The sequence below is a fragment of the Pithys albifrons genome, chromosome 1 (genome assembly GCF_047495875.1).
Source record: "Pithys albifrons albifrons isolate INPA30051 chromosome 1, PitAlb_v1, whole genome shotgun sequence".
In the NCBI taxonomy this organism is placed as follows: Eukaryota; Metazoa; Chordata; class Aves; order Passeriformes; family Thamnophilidae; genus Pithys; species Pithys albifrons.
In genome coordinates this window covers 34,185,862-34,205,235 of record NC_092458.1, presented here as the reverse complement: position 1 = coordinate 34,205,235, position 19,374 = coordinate 34,185,862, and the positions used below count along the sequence as shown (strand labels likewise).

Genomic DNA, 19,374 nt, shown 5'->3' with positions numbered 1-19,374 from the left:
TCAAAATACCATTATATGTCTAAAAATTATGTCACAAGAAGCTCAAGACAAGCATCATGGTAGCGTCATGATGGAAAGGTGATTTACCTGGACTGCTTCACCTTAGTGCTCTTGTAATTCTTGATTGAACAAACCTATGCAGTTCAGGTTTTACCTACCAAAGTTTACAATATAACTGTGTTCTGAAAACAGAATATACAGGTACTTGAATTTAAAGGTCCAAATTGCTTTGGAACACAAGGAAGAGGGAAGGAGGGTGGCATGTACTGCAGGGTTTACAGATGTGTCCCCAGGCTTAATAGGGACACCCTGAGAGGAAAAAATCAAACCTCTGGTTACAAAGTTTTTGCCTCTGGGAAGAATTGCTACCTCGTAGATTTAACATAGGAAAGAGGTATGATTTTTTTTAAAAAAAGTTTTTTCCATGGTATCTCAAGATCATTCAGTATGATTTGCTATTTATTGCAGAATAATGCCTTTGCTTTCTATATCTTGTTCTCATAAACTGTTTTTGGCAAAAGGATACAAAAAGAAAAGCATCCTTTATTTAACTGAAAAGGCATAATCAAGAAAGAGAACAAATAACCTAAAGGTGTGAAATGATGTAATTTAGGGAATGTTGAGTTCTCCTCCAGAGAGTTTTTATTCAGGAATAGTGACTGCCATCATGGTAGCTTCATCTGCCAGACGGGGACAATGGAAAACTCAGTCTTGGATGAAAGCTAAGAAGGCACACCTTGAAAATCCCTTATTACTCTAAAATTAAGCCAATTGTATTGCCTTCCTAGCTGGGGTAATTGGACTGGTAATTGAAGTCTACATTCTTCTCCCAGAGATGATCAAAATGCCTGCCTTTGAAAGACTTTCTGTCTGTCAGCAAGAAATGTGGTTAGGTTAAAAGGACTGGGAACAGTCTGGGTTTCACACCCCCACACACACCTTCATATTAATTGGAATGGCCTTTCTGCATGGGACAACTTAATGTGGAAAAAATAATTAGTGGACTATTTTCCGGAAATTCTAGTTACCAATTAGTGATTCAGTGAAGAAGGTGTAATGGACACCAGGGTGTGTGATACCTTTAAATATAGTCTTCTTCTTAAAAGAAATCCACCTTCTTCAAATATTTTCGTACTATGATCTCTGTCACTTTTGAAGGTTAAGTATCCAAATTATCATCCTTTCTGTACCTAGAATATGACAAACAGACATGTAAATATTGGGGTAATATTATGTTTCTCAGAATAAAACAAAGTACACCGTTTTTCAAAATAAGTTTGCTTAGGAAGATGGACAGCTAAAAATGTATGTGTATATACACAAATATGTGCATATATCTGCAGACAGGTTTTCATTCTTTAGCCTGTGGGGTCAGGAGTCAGAATAAAAGGGAAAAAACCAAAACATGGATTTTGCCAGGTTCTGCCATCATCTTCTATTTAAAATCATTCAAAATAGTCTTTGTCCACATATGCAAATTATGTCACCAAGTTACTCCTGAAAAAGTTTGGTTAAACCTGTGTAAAGCCGCATTGTCTGTTTCCTACCTAGTTTAAGCAATATTAAAATTGGTCTCCCTGTGGGGATTTGCAACATTTTAAAGTTATTTTGGTTGGCCTGGTTGTTGGTGTTTGCTCCCTCTGAAAAAAAAATTCTGTCAGTAAGAGACATAGCCTCTTGTTTCATTGTTTTTCCCTCTCTCTCATGCACGAGTTGCTTTTTCTGTCAGCCATCAGGGCCCATCCCCTCCGTGAGTTCAGCTGAGTAACCAGTTGTCTCTTTGGGTGACAGGGGCCATCAGCTGGCACGCAGCCATCAGCAGAATGCCAGCACTGAGGCGCTCCAGTGCCCAAAGGATGCTGACAGCCCAGACAGAGCCTTCGGCTGTGACCCTGGTGCACTCAGCTGCTGCTGACACAGCTTTGGCCCTGGCCAATGCAGCCAGGTGCCCCAGTGCCCAGAGGAGCAGGAGGATGGAGTCCCAGAGGCTGACCTTGCTGGTGCCAGCACATCCTGATACCTGATGGGGTTAACATGTACGGAATGAAACGGTCTCCAGGGGTGACTGAGTGCCACAAAGTGTCTTCATGAACAAAAAAATGGCTGACAGTGTAGTAAAAGTCTTCTGGGAAAAGGGAGCTTTTTTTAACCTAGGCTAGGCCCAAGGAAGTTAACATTTATACAGTAGTTAAAATATAAATAGCTTGACATCTGGGATGATGAGTGTATCTGAGCTCCTCATTCTAATTTTGATAGTTAATCCAATATTAGATTTGAGATGTACACACATGAGGAAAAGTAAAAAGTTTAGATTTTACCATTTTACTATATACCCTGTATTTAATGTCATTTTATAAACAAGTTCTTACTAAGAAAATTATATATATTAGAATATATTCACAACACTGATTTAGAATGAGGTAGTCTGTTGTTTTTCTTTGATTGGTACCTGTCTTTTTGTAGAAAAAATGAAAAGTGCTCCTAAGAAAATTATTTCTGAAGTTCATGTTCAACGTGGAAGAGAGATTATCTTTATATTTGCCACAGTGAGGTAGTATGGTGGGAGGCAGTATTTTATATCTGAAGATCAACCAAAATTTATTTGAATAAGAGCAAACAAGTAACTTCAACAATCAAAAAATCCTGTCATGACTTCTGAAGTCCTTATTCCAGCCTATTGGTCTTTAGATATGGAGACAGTTTCACTTAACAAGCTGGTGTGCTCTTTTTGAATTTACATTCTAGAGTCAGAAAGCTGAGTTGTTAAAGAGGAAGATGACTTCTTAAACCTGTGGAGAAGAAAACTTTTTTGGTGCTCTGTCTATTCAAGTATTCCAATTATTTATACCAGGTGTATAGTAATTAGATAAATTATTCTGTAAGATAAGGGCCACCAACTTTCTGAAGTCATGGCAGAATGTTTTCCTTTCCCCAGTCTGTATGTACAGGATTGCCCCATCCCAGGTACAGAATCCAGCACTTTCCCTTGTTGAACTCCATATGGTTGGTGACTGCCGAGCCCTCTTAATTTGTCCAGGTCTCTCTGCAGGGGCTCCCTGCCTTCACAGGAGTCAACAGCTCCTCCCAGTTTTGTGTCATCTGCAAATTTGCTTATTATCCCTTCCTGTCCTGTGTCCAAGTCATTTATGAAGATGTTGAAGAGCACAGGGCCTGAGATGGAGCCCTGTGGAACCCCACCAGTGACAGGTCACCAGTCTGATGTTCCCCCATTCACTCTTACCCTCTGTGCTTGACCCGTGAGCCAATTGCTCACCCACCACCTGATGTGTTTATCCAGCTGAGGGCTGGACATTTTGTCCAGAAGGATCCTGTGAGAGATCTTTCAGAGCATCTGATAATGATACTAGGCCTTTAGAATCACATCTGCTTTTTCTTTGTTCGTGACAAATTTTATTTTGGTAGACAAGGGCTTGACTGTAGTCAAAAGGATTTGAAATTAGAACACTATTTCTGAAGTAAAAGAGAAAATTATAGCATTTATATTATTTTCTCCTAAATCGGTTCACTGTATCAGAGTGGTCACTTGCTTAGAGTTTCTGTAAAATAGTCCATCTTCTGAAAATTATCCAGAGCTGTAACCTAGTTGTTGTGAGGAAAATCTGTCTCTCAACAGAGCATTTTTGGAGAAGTTTTGTTATATGCGTTGTAGGATGTTTTTATTAGCTTGAAGGACATTAAGTTCTATTCTTTTTTAGTTTCTAGGGCAACAAAGAAGTCTGCTTTGAACACAAATTCTTTTCAGGCTATGCAATATCACATAAATTCATGTATCTACCTGCCTTACCCTTTACATGGGGACTGATACGAGAGCAGAAATTTAGGCTACATTGTTTGCCTCTTAGTTCCATTGTTTTCATTTTATTTAAGTTTTGTTTACCTGAAGCTAGGTTCAATGTAAAATGTCAAATTCTTTACAAAGCAAATAAAAGCCACTATGGAAATGCAGTTTATATCCATATGTAATACTTGATTCTGCAGACCAGAAAATGGCAGTCAAATTATCAGAGGTGAATCTTGTGATTTAGGTTCCCATTTGTTTTCAGAGGCCAGATTTGGGTAGTGCTGAAAGTTAGGAGCACAGATTTCTTGGGATAAGAATGTTCTTAGCTTGACATGGAATAGAAGCTGCTTCTTTCAGTGTGTTTCTGACTGAACAGCATGACATGGTAGTTCCTGAACTCTAATCCTTAGGAAGCAGGTGATGCTACTAGGTAGGTTTTAAATTAATTGTTGGGCCTCTTCTTGAAGACTGTAAAAGTGTAATTTTAACAAGCTAGAGAAAATCCTATTAAAATAGTTCAAACAAATTTTGCAGTGGAATTTTTATAACTGATTATGAATTGGTTAAAGTAGTATAAGAGTGTGTTAGCTTTGAAGAATGAACTAGTACCTTACAGGACTATAGTCTTCTGGCCCTTTTAAAATGCGTATACATTTGACTAGTTTTGCTAGTCAAAGTTTTTACTTTACTAAAAAGTTTCCATAATTTAAATAAACAGGGATAGAGTGTGAAGTTGCCATTAACTTATGCTTGAGCTTTAGTTAATGCTGTAAAATCTGGTTAGTTCACTTTGCTTTCAGAATTCTAAGATAGATGTCTATCTTGAGGCCTGCAAGTATGATTATCGCTTCCTCTACATAAATGAATAGTTATAAATATTTAGATATCTTTGGTGTTTGTTCTCAGGCCATTTTCTGTATAAACAAGCCTTATGCAACTCAGTTGTCTGCTTGTCGCATCTTCCTCCATTACCTGCCAGTAAGTTTTGAATTCTGTAGCAAAATTAAACTAAATTAAACATTAGGGCAGGTTCCCAAGGAGATAGTGGAAGGCCTGTTCTTGGAAGTTTTCAAGACTGAACTGTGCATGGCCCTGAGCAAGCTGGTTGAGATCTCCTTGCTCTGAGCAGGGAATTGGACTGGAGACCTCCCAGGGTCCCTTCCTGCCCAGTTCAACATCTGGAATGAATTAGAAATATAAATAATGATTAAGTTCTGTCAGAATTGTTGGTGGGAAAGACCCGCTGTCAGTGCTCTGGAATAAACTGTGGCATGTGCTTAAACCTAATGATGGACTGGAGAATGGGGAGGGGAAGAATTGTAGGCAGAAGGAAAAACTAGAGCTTTAGATAGAAGCATTTATAGATTCTATAAGAAACTAGATCTACCATTGTCCTCATAAACTACGGACTCTATAGAAGGGCTGAATGCTCTTTCAGTTTTTAAAAATGGAATATTAACAGTATCTTATCTCAAAGAGTTTTCTTTAACCTAGCTACAGGCAAAACATTTGATATATCTGAATGGGTTTGAATTTGATATATCTGAATGGGTTTGGTTGCTTTCTTTCTCCTCCCCACCTTTGTCAGTGCTTCCTTCTACAAGAAGTTTACAGCATATTTTAAAATACTACAGTAGCTCATCTAAACCTTTGCTAGTCAAGACATAAGCTTCTGAGAGAAATTTCTTGTGACAAAGCATGTATTGATAGATAAATAGTAATGCATATTAGGGTTACCGCAATGTAGTAACTTAAAACTGTGAAACAATTAGAATCCATAGATTTGTATAATGTGGGAGAGGCTTCTGGTGCTTTTAATAGGTATCTGCATTTTTCATTGCTTTTGTAAGGGGACCTTTACAGTCCCATATCACCAGGATAGGCAGGCTTCACAACCTTGTAGAAGTTTTGTTCAGAGAAGCAGAGGAGGAGAAATTCCTCAATGTCAGCATATGTTTTAAGATACTGTGAGCCTTTGCAGTTTCTGCTCAAGCCAGTGGTGTTGAAGTGAGGTAACAACCTTGACTTTGTCCTCCAAGCTGGTGTTCCTGCTTCAAGGCACGCCTAATCCAGTCGCTTTATTTTTTCTGTCAACAGGCTTATGTTGACGCAGAATCTGCCCTAACATATCTGTTCTCAATACTTGTAAAGAAAACCCGAAGTTTTGTGGTGTTACATAGTCTCCTGCTGAGAATAGCTGGGATTTTCACTTGAAGAAAAAGCAAAACTGCTAATGCATCCTTCAAGATGTTCATATTGCCTCCATCACTAAGGATAGAAGACCTCAGAAGTGTTTATGTGCCACGGACATCAGAGGTTAAAGCTGACAACTGTTTTCTTCAGATGGAGAGTGGAGCTACAGAGTTCAAGGGACTTGCTAGAAATCACAGAGGAGGTCTGTAACAGGGTGTGAAACTGAACCCGCATCTCTTAAATCACATGTCAGCACTCCTCTTGCTTGATGTTTAATGTGTTTTCTGTAAGATATCAGGGGATAAAATTCCATTATAAGTAGTAATGTCTGAAAAAAATGATCATTGAAAAGAACTGTCTTTAAGACTTCAAAATACAAATAAAAGATAGATGGTAGTCTTCCATATGTTGTGCATTTGGTAGGAACCAAAGCCTTGACATACCCAGTCATGCTTATTGTATTGGAATAAGCATTAATATGTTAGTGTGGGTATGGGTTAAAAATATTTAACGTAAGAAAACTAATATGGTTATTAGGGATAATTTTCAATTATGGATGCAAAGTTTAAACACTGAAAAGTGAGGTATAGTTTTCAGGATGTTGAGCTATTCCTACAGCTAGTAGTAGCAATTTTCAAAAATAAATAGCTACTCAGCTTTAACATCTGGAAATCTTGAACAAGAACTTTTTTTGTATTTAAGGGACTATACCATGCCTTATAATCTGTTCATAATTTTCTTGACAAGCAGACTTCTTTCAATGAGTGTGAACTAAGTAGAGAGACAGGGACTAAGTAAAATCAGTATGTCTGTGAGACTCTCAGATTTTTAGGACATTCTGATTTTCCTGTTGCTTTTAGAAACAAGAGAACTAGTCACATTGAAAAAAGCTAGGTAACACATCTGCCTTATATTTCATATAAAATTGAAACTTGTGGTTATTGTTTCTGAAGCTATACTGAGGAACGGAAAATTCCTATTTGAAAATTCCAGTGTTTCTGAGTTGCTAAATGTGGCAAGTATTTCAGGATTTCAAGAAGATGATATTGATGCTTAGTTGTGTAAGATGCAAATTTTGATTGTCATAGAGAGGAAACTCAAGGATTAAAATCTTGTTTGGATATGCTCACAGCAAACCTGCTGCTAAGCAGGTAGATTTTATAGATCCCTTAGAGCTTTTTCAGGCTTGATAATAGACTTCAGTGTGAGCTATGAATTTTGATGATAAATACTAGGGAGAAGTGTCCTGTTTAAGGTGAAAACTGACCTTGTTTGTGAAGGCTTTTGAGTGTCTGAAATGTCAGTAAATGTGAACTGTACCTACTTATGTCTTTGGCTCCTTGTTGTCATCCCCAGCACTCGGAGTGCTGTTTGTCTGTCACCTGTGCCACAGCCTTACTTTGAGGGGAAGTGATAGTGTCATGGGACATACTTCAAACATTCATGGAGTTCTGCAAACTTAATGAGAAAAGGTCTCCCTAATATCTTAATAATCAGGGATTTTCTTTTAGGACTCTGTGAATAGTGAACCCTTCTCCAATAGGACATGTTGCCAGGCCTTTGAATGTTCAGGTATTCTTGCCATTTTACCTTTTAAGCTGGAAGCAGAGCTGAAAATAGGCTGTATCTGTAGTGACTTGCAGAAGCAGACTGAACACATGGAAGGAGTTTATTGTTATTTTAGTTTCCATGTGAAATCTTAGATGAAGAAAATCCTCTGAAGTGTCTGGAAATGAATGTGTAAAGCTCTTTCATGTCCTTCATACAGAAATTATGTGCATCATCCTGTTGCCTCTGTTGGAACAGGGGAATGTAGGTGTACTGGATGGCCTTTGAGCGTGTGTATTGGCTTGTGTCATCCATGGTTCTTGTCTCTTGGAAGGTCTTAGCTGGAAGCTGCCTAGAAATAACGTGTGCAAGTGCTTTGGTTGAAAAGTGCTTATTGGAACAGTTGGGTAGCAAATATTTGTAGTGCTTCATTATATTGGAGTTTGTTGTTGTTTCTTGGGCTTTTGCTTGGAAGAGAATTATTTACTCTAATTTCTTACAAGCTCAATACCAAGGATGAGCCAAACTGGCATTGGTTGAGACTTTTCCTAGACCTTGAAACCAAACTGGAAGGTGTAAGCTGACTGTAACAACTAAATTGGTTTTAAAGTATTTATATTAGCTGAGGTGATTATTTCCAGGAAGTTTCATGTACAAGAACAAAGGGAGTTTCTGAAGCTTCCTCAAAAGTGATATGATGTGGTGTTATTTATTATTCTAATATTATCCTCCAAGTTGTTTTACGATAATTGTTTAATTTGCTGTCCTGTGAGTAAGTGCATGACTTTATATACCCCAATCTATCCATCTGAAGAATTTGCTTTCCCAAAGGCTATGTAAGGAGTTCATGTGAAAGCCTAGAATAAAATGTTAGATCTCAGTCCTGCAATTAGGCCATACACTTTTTATAGCAAACTAATTCATGACTCAGCCTCCTAATTGCAGTGGGACTTCCAATAAACTCTTTAAACATTTATTCATTTATAAAAATTATTTTAAGACAATTTTTTTAGTTGGTAGTTGTTACTTAAGAAATTAAATCATTTCACAATATAGCTTACAAAACTGAATATTAAATGTAATTAATTATTAAACTGTAATGACTTATTTGCGTCAGAATGGTGGATGTTTTACAGCTGTTTTGTATGGACTTACCTGAGAGGCTGTAATAATTTTAGTTGAAGGGAAAAGTGCTCAGAATTTGCAGAAATCTACTTATTTTTAGGTTTGCATATCCATCTCTGACACATTCTCTACAGGTATAGGCACATCATCATTTGTGTGTGTTTGCAGGAGTCCATGGAAACAGATCTGGCTCTGCAGACTCAGCCTCTGATGGTTACTTTTTTTTTAAAGCTATGAAAATAGAAAGAATTAGGGTTTGGACAAAGTCAAATGTTTTCTCGGTCTGAATTTTTCAAGGCATGGTAGTAATAGCTTTAGGAGTATGTATATGTTTTTCTTGCTTCTTTGGTTTAAGAATTGGCAGCTGAATAAAGGGTTAAGATGTTTTCTGCTTGACAACTCTGTGGTATTTCTTCTTCGCATCCTGGTGTTTGAGAGGCTCAGAGAGGCTGGAAACGCTGTGTGTCTTTTCTTATTCTCTGTAGCTGATGTTTTAACTGTTGAGGATTCTGCATTAAATATACAAGTTACTCTGTGAAAGAGATAAGAAAAAGTCTTGATAGTTACACTTGGGTTATGTTTGTCCTCTAGATGAGGAAACTGCTAGTTCAAGTTATAACAGATTTTACTGCAGCCAATCAAAGTTTGCAAGTTATCTTACATAAGGATGTTTAAGTTATATTTATGTGTGAATTTGTAAACAACCTAATAGGTTTAACTGTCATTTCTGGTACTTTATTACATATTTCCCAGAATTCTTTTGCTGTGTATTTTGGCAGGATTCGTACCACAGATTTTTTTATAAGTCTAAATGAACAATAATTATTTTTACTGACTTGATGTTATTTGCATCATTGTCATCACTAATATCTTTATCCCTTAACCTAAATTCTGCCTTGAAATGCTATCAAAAGTGCCTGAAATGCATTAAGTTAAAAAAAAGAGAGGAAGACACCTTGCATGCAGAAGGTGATAATGGTGGTCTAGTGCTGGAGACTTCCTTTGATGATTAGCAACAGTTATCATGGATAGATACGTTTTGCAATTCAGTGGTCCCAGGATTTAAGCTATAATCCTGCATCTTTCTCAAAACTTCAACAGGACTTAAGCTAATTATAAGAAATAGTCTTTAAGAATACATGATAGTCTCTTACTTTGTTTTTATTATACAGAATGTTTCTGCATTTGGTTGAACATATTTAGGTCTGCTGTGAAGCTCAGGAAAAAATCCTAGAAAAGATCCAACACTTCCAGAATGTGAAATTAGAAAGCAGGAATGTGAACTTTTTAACTCTTCTGTACTGACTGGTACGATGCGCTCTGCACACGCGCGCACACGGACACGGACATACACACAACTTAGGGATACTGGGCAATCTCCTGCACTGTCTAAGGAAATCAGATCAGTTTATTAACCTTCATGTGTGTTTTTGCATTTTTTTTTAATTCTTGGTGTTTTAATCTTCAATTATTATATTTTCCCTGCACATTGTCTTTGTTTTTATCTTTAGCCAATGACAGCTCTTACCAGAAACCCAAGAAGTACCTTGTAAAAGACATTCAGATGTGATGTTAGGTGCTGCCCATGTTTTCCTCTTCCTGAGTAACTGGAGGTAGAAAAGAATAGCAGGTAAAAGTCTCTGAAGATCACTTACATACCACTCATCTTGAAGCATCCTAAATGTTTAAAGGTGTAGTTCAAAGTGTACGTACTAATCTAAACAAAAATGTGGATGATGTATGTGCCATGTGAGGTAAGATAAAACATAGAAACTATTTTATTGCTATGTCACATGTAAGGCTGTGTGGTCAGTAGGGCACAGCTGGGCTAGATAAAACATTTGAAGTCTGTGTATTTATTGATTTCATGTGGCTGTGTGGTCCATCTTCAGGAAAACTGAGGGATTTACTGTGGCCTGTTGGTCCCAGGTACTCATTAAGGATGGATAACAAGGTGGATTTTAGCATTGAATAGTGGTCTGGGACTGGACAATACATTCTGATTGTCTTTTATGGAGCAGTGTTCCTTGCCAGTAGTGATATCCTAGATAGGATGGCATTTGACTCTGCACCAGTGTCTTTCATAGAGCTATAAATGACTGCATCGTGCTATCCCTTCAGGAGTCGTCACTGCTCTGTGTCTCTCATACTGGAGCTAAAGATAGTGAGATCATTTAAACAGGGTGAAGTGCCTTGTTCTTTAATTATGTGCTACAAACATGCATAATTGGTCTTGCAAAAACTTGTTCCTGAAAAGGCCTTGAGAAGTCAAGCTTTCCTGTGCTACATTTGAGTATTTTTTACAGGCTTTGCTATGATGTTTGCCCTAGAATACGTACTGTGCTGCTCTGATACTGACAAAAGTGGCAGCAGTTCTTATTTTCAGGTGGCCCTCATGCTTTTCATTAGGAGTGATCAGTACTGCTCAAAGATTTTCAGCCCTACTGAGAAAATGCGATTTTCCTGCTCCAGGAACAAGGAGCAGAACTGTGCCATTTTTCCATTGGGGAGGGGACAGTCAGCGGGAGATGAGCTGCACCAGAAGGTAAAACTTCTGCCCAGCTCCCATTATGGACTGAGCTGCTGCCTCACAGATCCTGTGATGGGAGCAGGAGTCTGTCTTTTTAGGACTTCAGTATAGGTGGTGGGGTTTTAAGTCTCTTTTGCTCTACCAAAAGTATTTTTGAGCAGTTTAGATCCTACTAGAATCCTTTGAAAGGATTTGTGAATTCCTAAATTTGATTTTTGTGGTTGTATGGAAAGGTTCTTCATTGCTGCTTGGACATTGCAAGGTCAAAGAAGTTGTCTTCTTCTTGGGTCACTGAAATTCAACAGGTGAAATGCCTGCAAGAAGATGTTCTTCTTCCCTTCAAATTTCATTAGAATCATGTAATTCCGCCACATCTGAGAAATTGCCCTTTCCCTTTGTGTGCTGCTGCACAGTGTGCAACATCAGCCCAGTGGAAGTTCTGTGAATAGTGAGTGAAGTCTCCAGATGCAGGCAGAAGAGTGAGATCAGCAGCTGTGATAAGGAGAGCATCGAGCCAGGGAACTCACTGACCCTCATCAGAAAGTTTGCCCAGTATGCTAAGGCAGGAAGTTCTGTCAGTGTTGGGAAGCAAAGGGTGGAGAGCTAGTTTGGACTTCAGAGCTTGTAGAGCTTGATTTAGTCAAGAGCTACATTTTCCTTGAAGTGTTGCCAGAATTTGAAAACTGGGAAGTGCAGTGTGGAGACCGTTTGGGACTTTGAACGGAGACAGGAAAGGGCTGGAACCATTACATGGAACCACATAGATTATGTAAGACCTTCAGGTTCATCTATGGCACTGTCTAACACACAGTTTATCAACATCTTGGTACTTGGAGAGTATGATACACAGGGGACTGGTCTGGCTGTCCCATACTCAGCTTGGGTCTGGAAGGACATACTGAGCTGGAGCTCATAAGCCCATACTGGAGCCAGTTGTCTGCTCAGTATCTGTGGACAGTTTTCCCATTATTTGCTGTATTCTAGGAACAGACACTGACTTTTCTGTGTAGAAAGACAAATTGCATGACTCTTGATGTGTGTATATAGACATTATATACAAGCATAAGTATATATGTATATAAATATATGTGCCACACAGAGTGTGTGTCTATATATAAATATAATGTATTTTCGGTGTAAAGTTGACTACTTGGTAGTACTATCTAGGTAGTACAGAGAGGTATTCTGCAAAAGTAACTTTGTTTTTGATAAGAAGACATCATGAGAGTTTTGCAGGAACACTTTCTCACACAATTTAATGTTACAATGTTATTGGTTATTTGACTAATCTGGATTATAAAGTGAATAAGGCTGTTGATTGTAGGATCTCATTTTAGGTGGTGAAGGTAGGTAGTGGGTAGGTAAATGCAAGAGGCAGAAGCAAGAAAAAGCAACACAGAAAATTGCTTCTCTCTGTTCCACCTTATAGCTCCTAGATAGTCCCGTGTAAATAAATTAAATTAGGCTTTTCATGTCTTTCCCTGTCAACTCTTCAGTTCTTTTTTTCTGTTCCTCAGTATGAAACTTCAGTGTCTCCACCACTCCATTTCCCACTCCATGCTGAGTACTGATAGTATACAAACTCTCAGATACTTAGTTGCCCAGCTTTTCTGGGATTCCTAAACCTTTTCAAGCACTTGAGTACTTCAGTGGAACTGGCTATAACTGCAACATGCGTGTATGTGTCTGTGTGTGTTGTGTTTCCTCATATATTTCTCAACAGATTGGAGTGATCTCACAGAATTACAAGAGGTGATCTTGTGTTTTAATTCTGGTTCATCTACTTCTTCACTGTGTGCTTCTCAAGTGGCTGCTTTGAGTGTCTCAATTTTACCATTGGGAAAAATTGAGAAGCTACAGAATCCAAGGATGAGCTAGTGGGGAGTGAGAGTAAGTTTGATGCCTTCAGCTAGCAAGAAATGCAGTGAGGGTATACCTGATTTCACTGCAAGGTTTTTTTAATGCTGTACAGCAAATACAATAGGACATATGCGTTTGAACAATAAAGATAAGACAGCAATTCAATATTTCTTTTTATCTGATGAATGCCATCCATCTTATGTAATTAAAGACTGTGCTATCTTTTGTTTAAACGCGGGAGGACAGATTTCAAGATGCTTGTGTGTATTTTGGTACTTAATGGCAGCTTAGCTCTTGCAAGAGTTCCAAAGGTATCATTGTGCTACTAAATACAGGATATCCACAGAGTAAGAAATGGATTGTGTCTCTTCAGATGGTGAACGATGACAGGATGACAATTATTGACCACCGACTGGATTAAATGACATTCCCTTAGTCAGTAAAGAGACATAACAAAGTTTAGAATTTCAGCTGCATCTTACGACATAGTTGAACCAAGTTTTGACACTGCTCTGGAGATGTTGTAAGGGTTGCTGAGGGGTTCAAGATATTATTGCCCATTTATCCTTTCCCACTCTGTGGGACCCCACAGTTCCTGCTGCAAAACCAGCAGGAACACACAGGTTACATGTTCCAGTGCAGAGTCTTGGCAGTCAGGGAAACGGGTTGTTTCCCTCAACCAGCTGAGGCAGATGCACCAGCACTACTCTGCTGCCTTGCCAGCAGCAGAGTTGGAGATGTGAAGGAGATATAATAGGTGGCTTAAGGATGGTGTCATGTTCAGCTGCTGCAGGTGTGTCTGCTATGACTTTGTCTGTCCACAGCTCTGTCTTGCTCAAGTGATTTGACTCATTGCAGTACTACTAAGCTAATATGAAGTAGAAAATCAGATTTAAATTAAAAAGGAACCATCTTGCTTCTCTTACGTCTTTGTCTGGTTTCAGTACTAAAAGTCATAATCGGTTTTTCTCTCAGTCCTAGCTGCTTTCATGAGAAAACACTTGTAATAGTATTTTGGAAATAGGCCCAGCATTTTCTTCTCTCTACTCTCTATGACAAATATGTAAATTTAAAACCTGATGAAACACTTAGATATGTCATGTCTGAAGAAGGATTTATGCATGTGAGGATGGGGTGGGAAAAAAAAAAGCAAGCATTTTAATTTTTTTTCAAAAAATTGGCAAGGATCTCCACAAGGAGGTGCAAAGTAATAAATTCCTTCAGAGCTATATGATCTGTTGTGCTGTCCAAGTTGATTATGAGACAGAACTGTGATAGTATTGCCTGGAACTTAATTCTAATTTTTTTTTTTGCTTTTCAAATTGTTTAGCTGGCATAATGATGTGAACACTGCAAGGGAGAGACATACATTCTGAGTTATCTAATACATGTTTTTATGTAACAGTATTTCTGTGTGTGTGCAGTAGTATTAGTGGAGTACAGTTCTTGAAATTTGGAATTAATTTACTGGCCCTCTGATTTTCTTGCTTTTATTGCTAATCTGAGAGTTCTGTATATATTGACCTGGAAAGGGAGAGCGATGCCTTCTTATCACAAACAGGAGATACAACATACCTGTTCAGGGAAAAGGAGGATGTAATGTTGAAGGGAGAGTTTGACTTCCATCCTGTTCTCATGCACTGTGATCGCAAACGTAAAAAATAATATTATATTCTTTATTTTTGTGGTGTGGAAGTGTTCCTGGCAGATTTCCTGGTGGGAAGGAAAATTCAGAGGAGGAAGCATTTCATATAACTCTTAAAGCTCTGAGGGGAAAGAGATGTGCAACAAATCGCTAGAACGTGAAATGCACATTTTTTCAAATGTAAAATTTTAAGATCATCCAAATGTCTCTTTCCTGTTGGGTCTATACTGTTTGCTAATAGATTTTTACTGTAAGATTGTTGCCATTTTTAAAAATATAATTATTGCTGTTGTTTTTGTTTTTGTTTTTAAACTGTAGGTATGAGAAGGTTCCAGTAATTCTGGTTGGTAATAAAGTGGACCTGGAAAGTGAGAGAGAAGTATCATTGAGTGAAGGCAGAGCCTTAGCTGAAGAATGGGGCTGCCCCTTTATGGAGACCTCTGCTAAAAGTAAAACAATGGTGGATGAGCTCTTTGCGGAAATTGTTAGACAAATGAACTATGCAGCACAGCCAGACAAAGATGATCCATGCTGTTCTGCATGTAATATACAATAGCATTAAAAATGACCTAACCTGGACTTAATTTGCAGAAATTTTGTAAGGTGGTAAAACTGTCTACTTCACTTCCTGGTTTGTGGGTCACTTGAAATACATCTGTCGTGAAGTAGCAACATTAACTCAGAGCTGAGCATTGAAAGTCAATCACTGACTCTGAATATAATTGGGTTAAATGACCACATCTCACCCGTTTTCTCCCTTTGAGCACCTGCAATTTTATGGCACAGTCAGTTAATCTACAGGGTCGTTTCAGTCAAAGGTACACATGTTGTCGTGTCTGACAGCAACAACAGCAACTATTTCCGAAGAAGGTGGAAAACTTCTGGAAATGGGAAACGAAAGCAGTGGAGAGGATATCTCTGAAGACAACTCACAACTAGCATAAGCGCAACAAGGAGAGCCAAGTCTTTTGGTGTCTAGTTCCCGTGCTTCAGGATGTGAGCTATCACAACATATGGCCGAGTTTGTGCAGTCAAATATGTTGATTTCACCAGAACTTCTGACAGTGTTGGAGGAAAAGGCTACCAGAGACCCATATAGTTTGGATTTTTTTCAAAATCAATGCTATTATTTCTACACTTTATCCCACATCTTGAAATAGAAAACATTGAATCAGTGTGTGAAATGAGAGGCAAAATCTGGAAACAAGTGACGGGTGAAGAAACAGTCTGGCATTGGAATGTTTTAAATCTTTCATTTTGCTGCTCAAAAATGGAGGTTCACTTCAGGTTTTGGTCTACAAGAAGCCAAACAAACCCTCTGTTTACAAAGCAGGAAGCATCTTTATTTTCACTTTACTGAACCAGGAGGAAGCAACTGTGATGAAAAAAAAATTGCTGAGCCTTACTAACAAGGAACACTTTAATAGATTAACTAGTACCATCTTGTAAGGAAAATTAAGCCATGTTTCATCCATATGTTCCCTTCTGCAGAAACCTCGTGGGACTGTATGAACATCCTGCATTTTTAAGTTTGTTAAAGACAACAGTTTTTCTTGCCTTTAAGGGCTACGTTCTCTGGTGTGATCCCAAACTATCCTTTGGAAATCCAGTTTGCTATTTGATAGCTTTAATGTTGAAAACTTAAATTGATTAACCATGTGAAATCATTTGGTTCAGAGGTGAAATAGTTACAGTTGTAATTCCTTAGGTGAGTGTGGAAATGGCTCTTTAATTGCCTGACACACTATTCAAAGGTTGCCCCAATTATTGGAGTATTAAATGGTGGGAGCAAATATTTTATTTTGAAAGGATGCTCGAGCTCTGACTTGCTAGTTTCATAGCAGTGAAGTATTTATCATTTGCATGACGAATGGCACAGAAATACCTATTTCAAAGTCTTACAATCAAAATATAGAGAAGTTTTCAATTGCAATGTGTTTAGATTTTAAATGCTGGAGAGATTGTCTTGAGCTGGATCTTTTATAGGTAAAATTGGCCATAAAAATACAGTCACTGAGCCTGTGGTCTAAGTAACACCATGCGTTTATTAGTTTTCAATCTTGTGCAGTAACAGTGTAGTTCCTTGTGTTTAAATGAGTGAAAACAGGGGTGCTGGGCTGTGTGTGTGTGTTGAGTGTGTATGTGCGTGTGTATATGACCCTTAGAAATGCTGTAATTGGAGTTAGGTTCGAGAATTTTGCCTCCATCTGCAGAACTTCCTGAAAGCGCTCTCATCTGCTACAAAGGACACTGGAGTACAAAACACTTTGCAGATTTTCATACATAAATATGCTTAACATTATAGTTCAGTGGATGATAACTGAAGGAAATCATATTAATGGAAGAGAACCAGCCAACTCTGCCCTTAAACTTTCAAGATCTTTCCACAACCAATGTATCAAGGGGCATTAGATGTCACTAACATTAAGCCTTACTAGAAAGTAAATGTAGCCCATTTCCCATCTACCTTGCAGAGCTTTCATTACTGTACTTTGTTCTCTTAGGGAGATAGGCACACTGTTTATTTTTGGCATCTGAATGCCCATTTTGGGTGCTCTGAATTGCCCTCCTAGAGGCACCTACCTCTTTCCATTCACTATATAGCAAACTTAGGCTTTTAACTTTGGTCCTCCAAGTCACACAACTTACATGCCTAAACTAGATGGTATGAATGTTCTCTTACCACCCCCTGCCTGCCAATTGTGTCAGCCACCATGCTTAGCCAAGATGTGAGATGTTGGATTAATGATATTTCACGGTTTAAAATATCTAGATTGGGAAACGTTTTATCAAGCAGCACAACCTATCTACAAAACAGCTTGTCAGCATGAGATCCACAGCATAAGCACTAAAAAAAACCCCACAGAAAAGAAACCAAAGCCAAATTTGAAACTTGAGTTGGAAGTGCGTGTTATGCAATGTTATTTACAGAGATGTTAAAAGTCTTACCTCACAGATTGTTCATCAGCCAAGAAAACAGCATGAAGTACGATATGAAAAGCCTAATATTAAGTTCATAATGTAAAGCAGATGGGCTTTAAAGATAGGAAAAATTGCACAGTAAATTTTTAACAGAAAATATTACAGAAAATATCTCCCAGTCTTGTTTCTTCATCACATTCTTACATTTTCAAAAGCATAGGCTGTATGTAAGCTACCATGCAGCTTGGCTGGGGCGGGGCAGCGTAAGTGTTGTTTTTCATTGTATAGTTCTGAGGAAGTAGTTATGCACTATTTGTATTTCCACTAATGTGAAGGTAGTGGGGCTTGAATCAATGACAGTTGCACTTGGCAGATTTCTCAAATTATAGGGGTAGCAGAAAGGGACATAAACGAGCCACATGGCGGCTGTGTGGCCACTCTGCAGGAGTCATTGGTCTTGGGTCACTGTTTCATTTGTACCCTGATAGGATTACCAATTATAGTATTTGAAAGTTTCTTAACAACATGCCTTAAAATATTATGATTTGTTCCAAAGACCCACTTTTCCTTTGGCTGTTCTTGTAGAGCTTTTTACTTTTCTACAAAGACAGCATTTCTCCAGTTTTGTTGGTTTTGTTTGTTTTTTCTAAAAGTTGCAACTTCTTTTCTTTTAAGCTACAATAGTGAGAGCAACTGTTTCCTCTTTCCCTTAAAAATACATACAAAAACTAGTCAGTGCAAACAAACCCAGAATTAGATCAAGAGTATTAAAAGTAGTTTGCATTGGATTTTGTTTGGTTTCTTCTGTTGTGTCTGTCCCCCTGCCCAGCCCTTCAGAGTATAAAAAAAAAAAATTGCTGACATTTTCTGTTCTGGTTCTAGCCTCTCCCTAACCCCAGTGCTACAGTTGCCATTACTTTTCTGTGGGAAAACTACTGGTATTTGCTTTCCTGTATAGAATGTTGCATAAAGATGTCAGCCATTTGGTTGGGAGGGTTTTGTGCATGTTTGTTTTTAATTTTTTTTTTTTTACCAGTGTACCCTCAAAGCACTGGTTAGGCTTTAATTGTGAAACTCCGCAACAAAAGCAAATGTTTGACAACTGCAGGAGGCTTTTATCTGCATTGTTGTGCATCTGTTAATTCTTAATCAGGGTTTGAAGAAAGACTGAAGTGGGTTCTGGAGTCAGACTTAACGCTGTTGATTTGGAGTTTCCTAGGGGTGAATTAATGTATTTCACAGTTAACTGTTGAGCTCTAATACAACTGGCAACTTAAAATGGGGCAACAGTTTGTTTTGTAACAATGTCAGTTGTTTAAACCTTGATGTTTCAAATAAAACAAGAATTGTACATAAAACTCAATGCAAACTCAGCAGTTGTATTTGGAGTTAAATTATTTTAACAAATAAATTTATTTAATGAAACTTCTCTTGTATTTTGTATTGTCCATTTTGATTTAATCAAAAAGTTCATCCAGGGATGATGAGGGCTGCCCAGTAGTTGAAACAACACTGTTGACTGTATTCAGTACAGCTAAGTATTTCCTGCCAAAGTGCTCTTCTGGTACAAATTAAATAGCAATAAGTAAAAATCAAATATACTTTAATTTTTATGATGGATGCATGTTGTGATTTAATTTATGAGCTTGATAAAGAACAGTACCAATGGAGGGGTTTTTTTAATCACTTTTCTTAGAGCGATATACACTGATGACATTCAGTAAGACTCAGTATTTGATAAGATACAGC

At 38.0% G+C, this 19,374-nt stretch overlaps 1 protein-coding gene across 1 annotated transcript in view; it reads left to right on the top strand.

Moving 5' to 3' along the window:
* RAP2A (RAP2A, member of RAS oncogene family) overlaps positions 1-19,054 on the top strand; it is a 32,165-nt gene extending 13,111 nt beyond the window's left edge. Inside the window, exon 2 of the mRNA XM_071549255.1 lies at positions 15,022-19,054. Within this exon, the coding sequence (XP_071405356.1) occupies positions 15,022-15,259 (238 nt within the window). The 3' untranslated portion in view covers positions 15,260-19,054. The remainder of the gene's footprint in view (positions 1-15,021) is intronic.
* Positions 19,055-19,374: the final 320 nt, after the last annotated feature.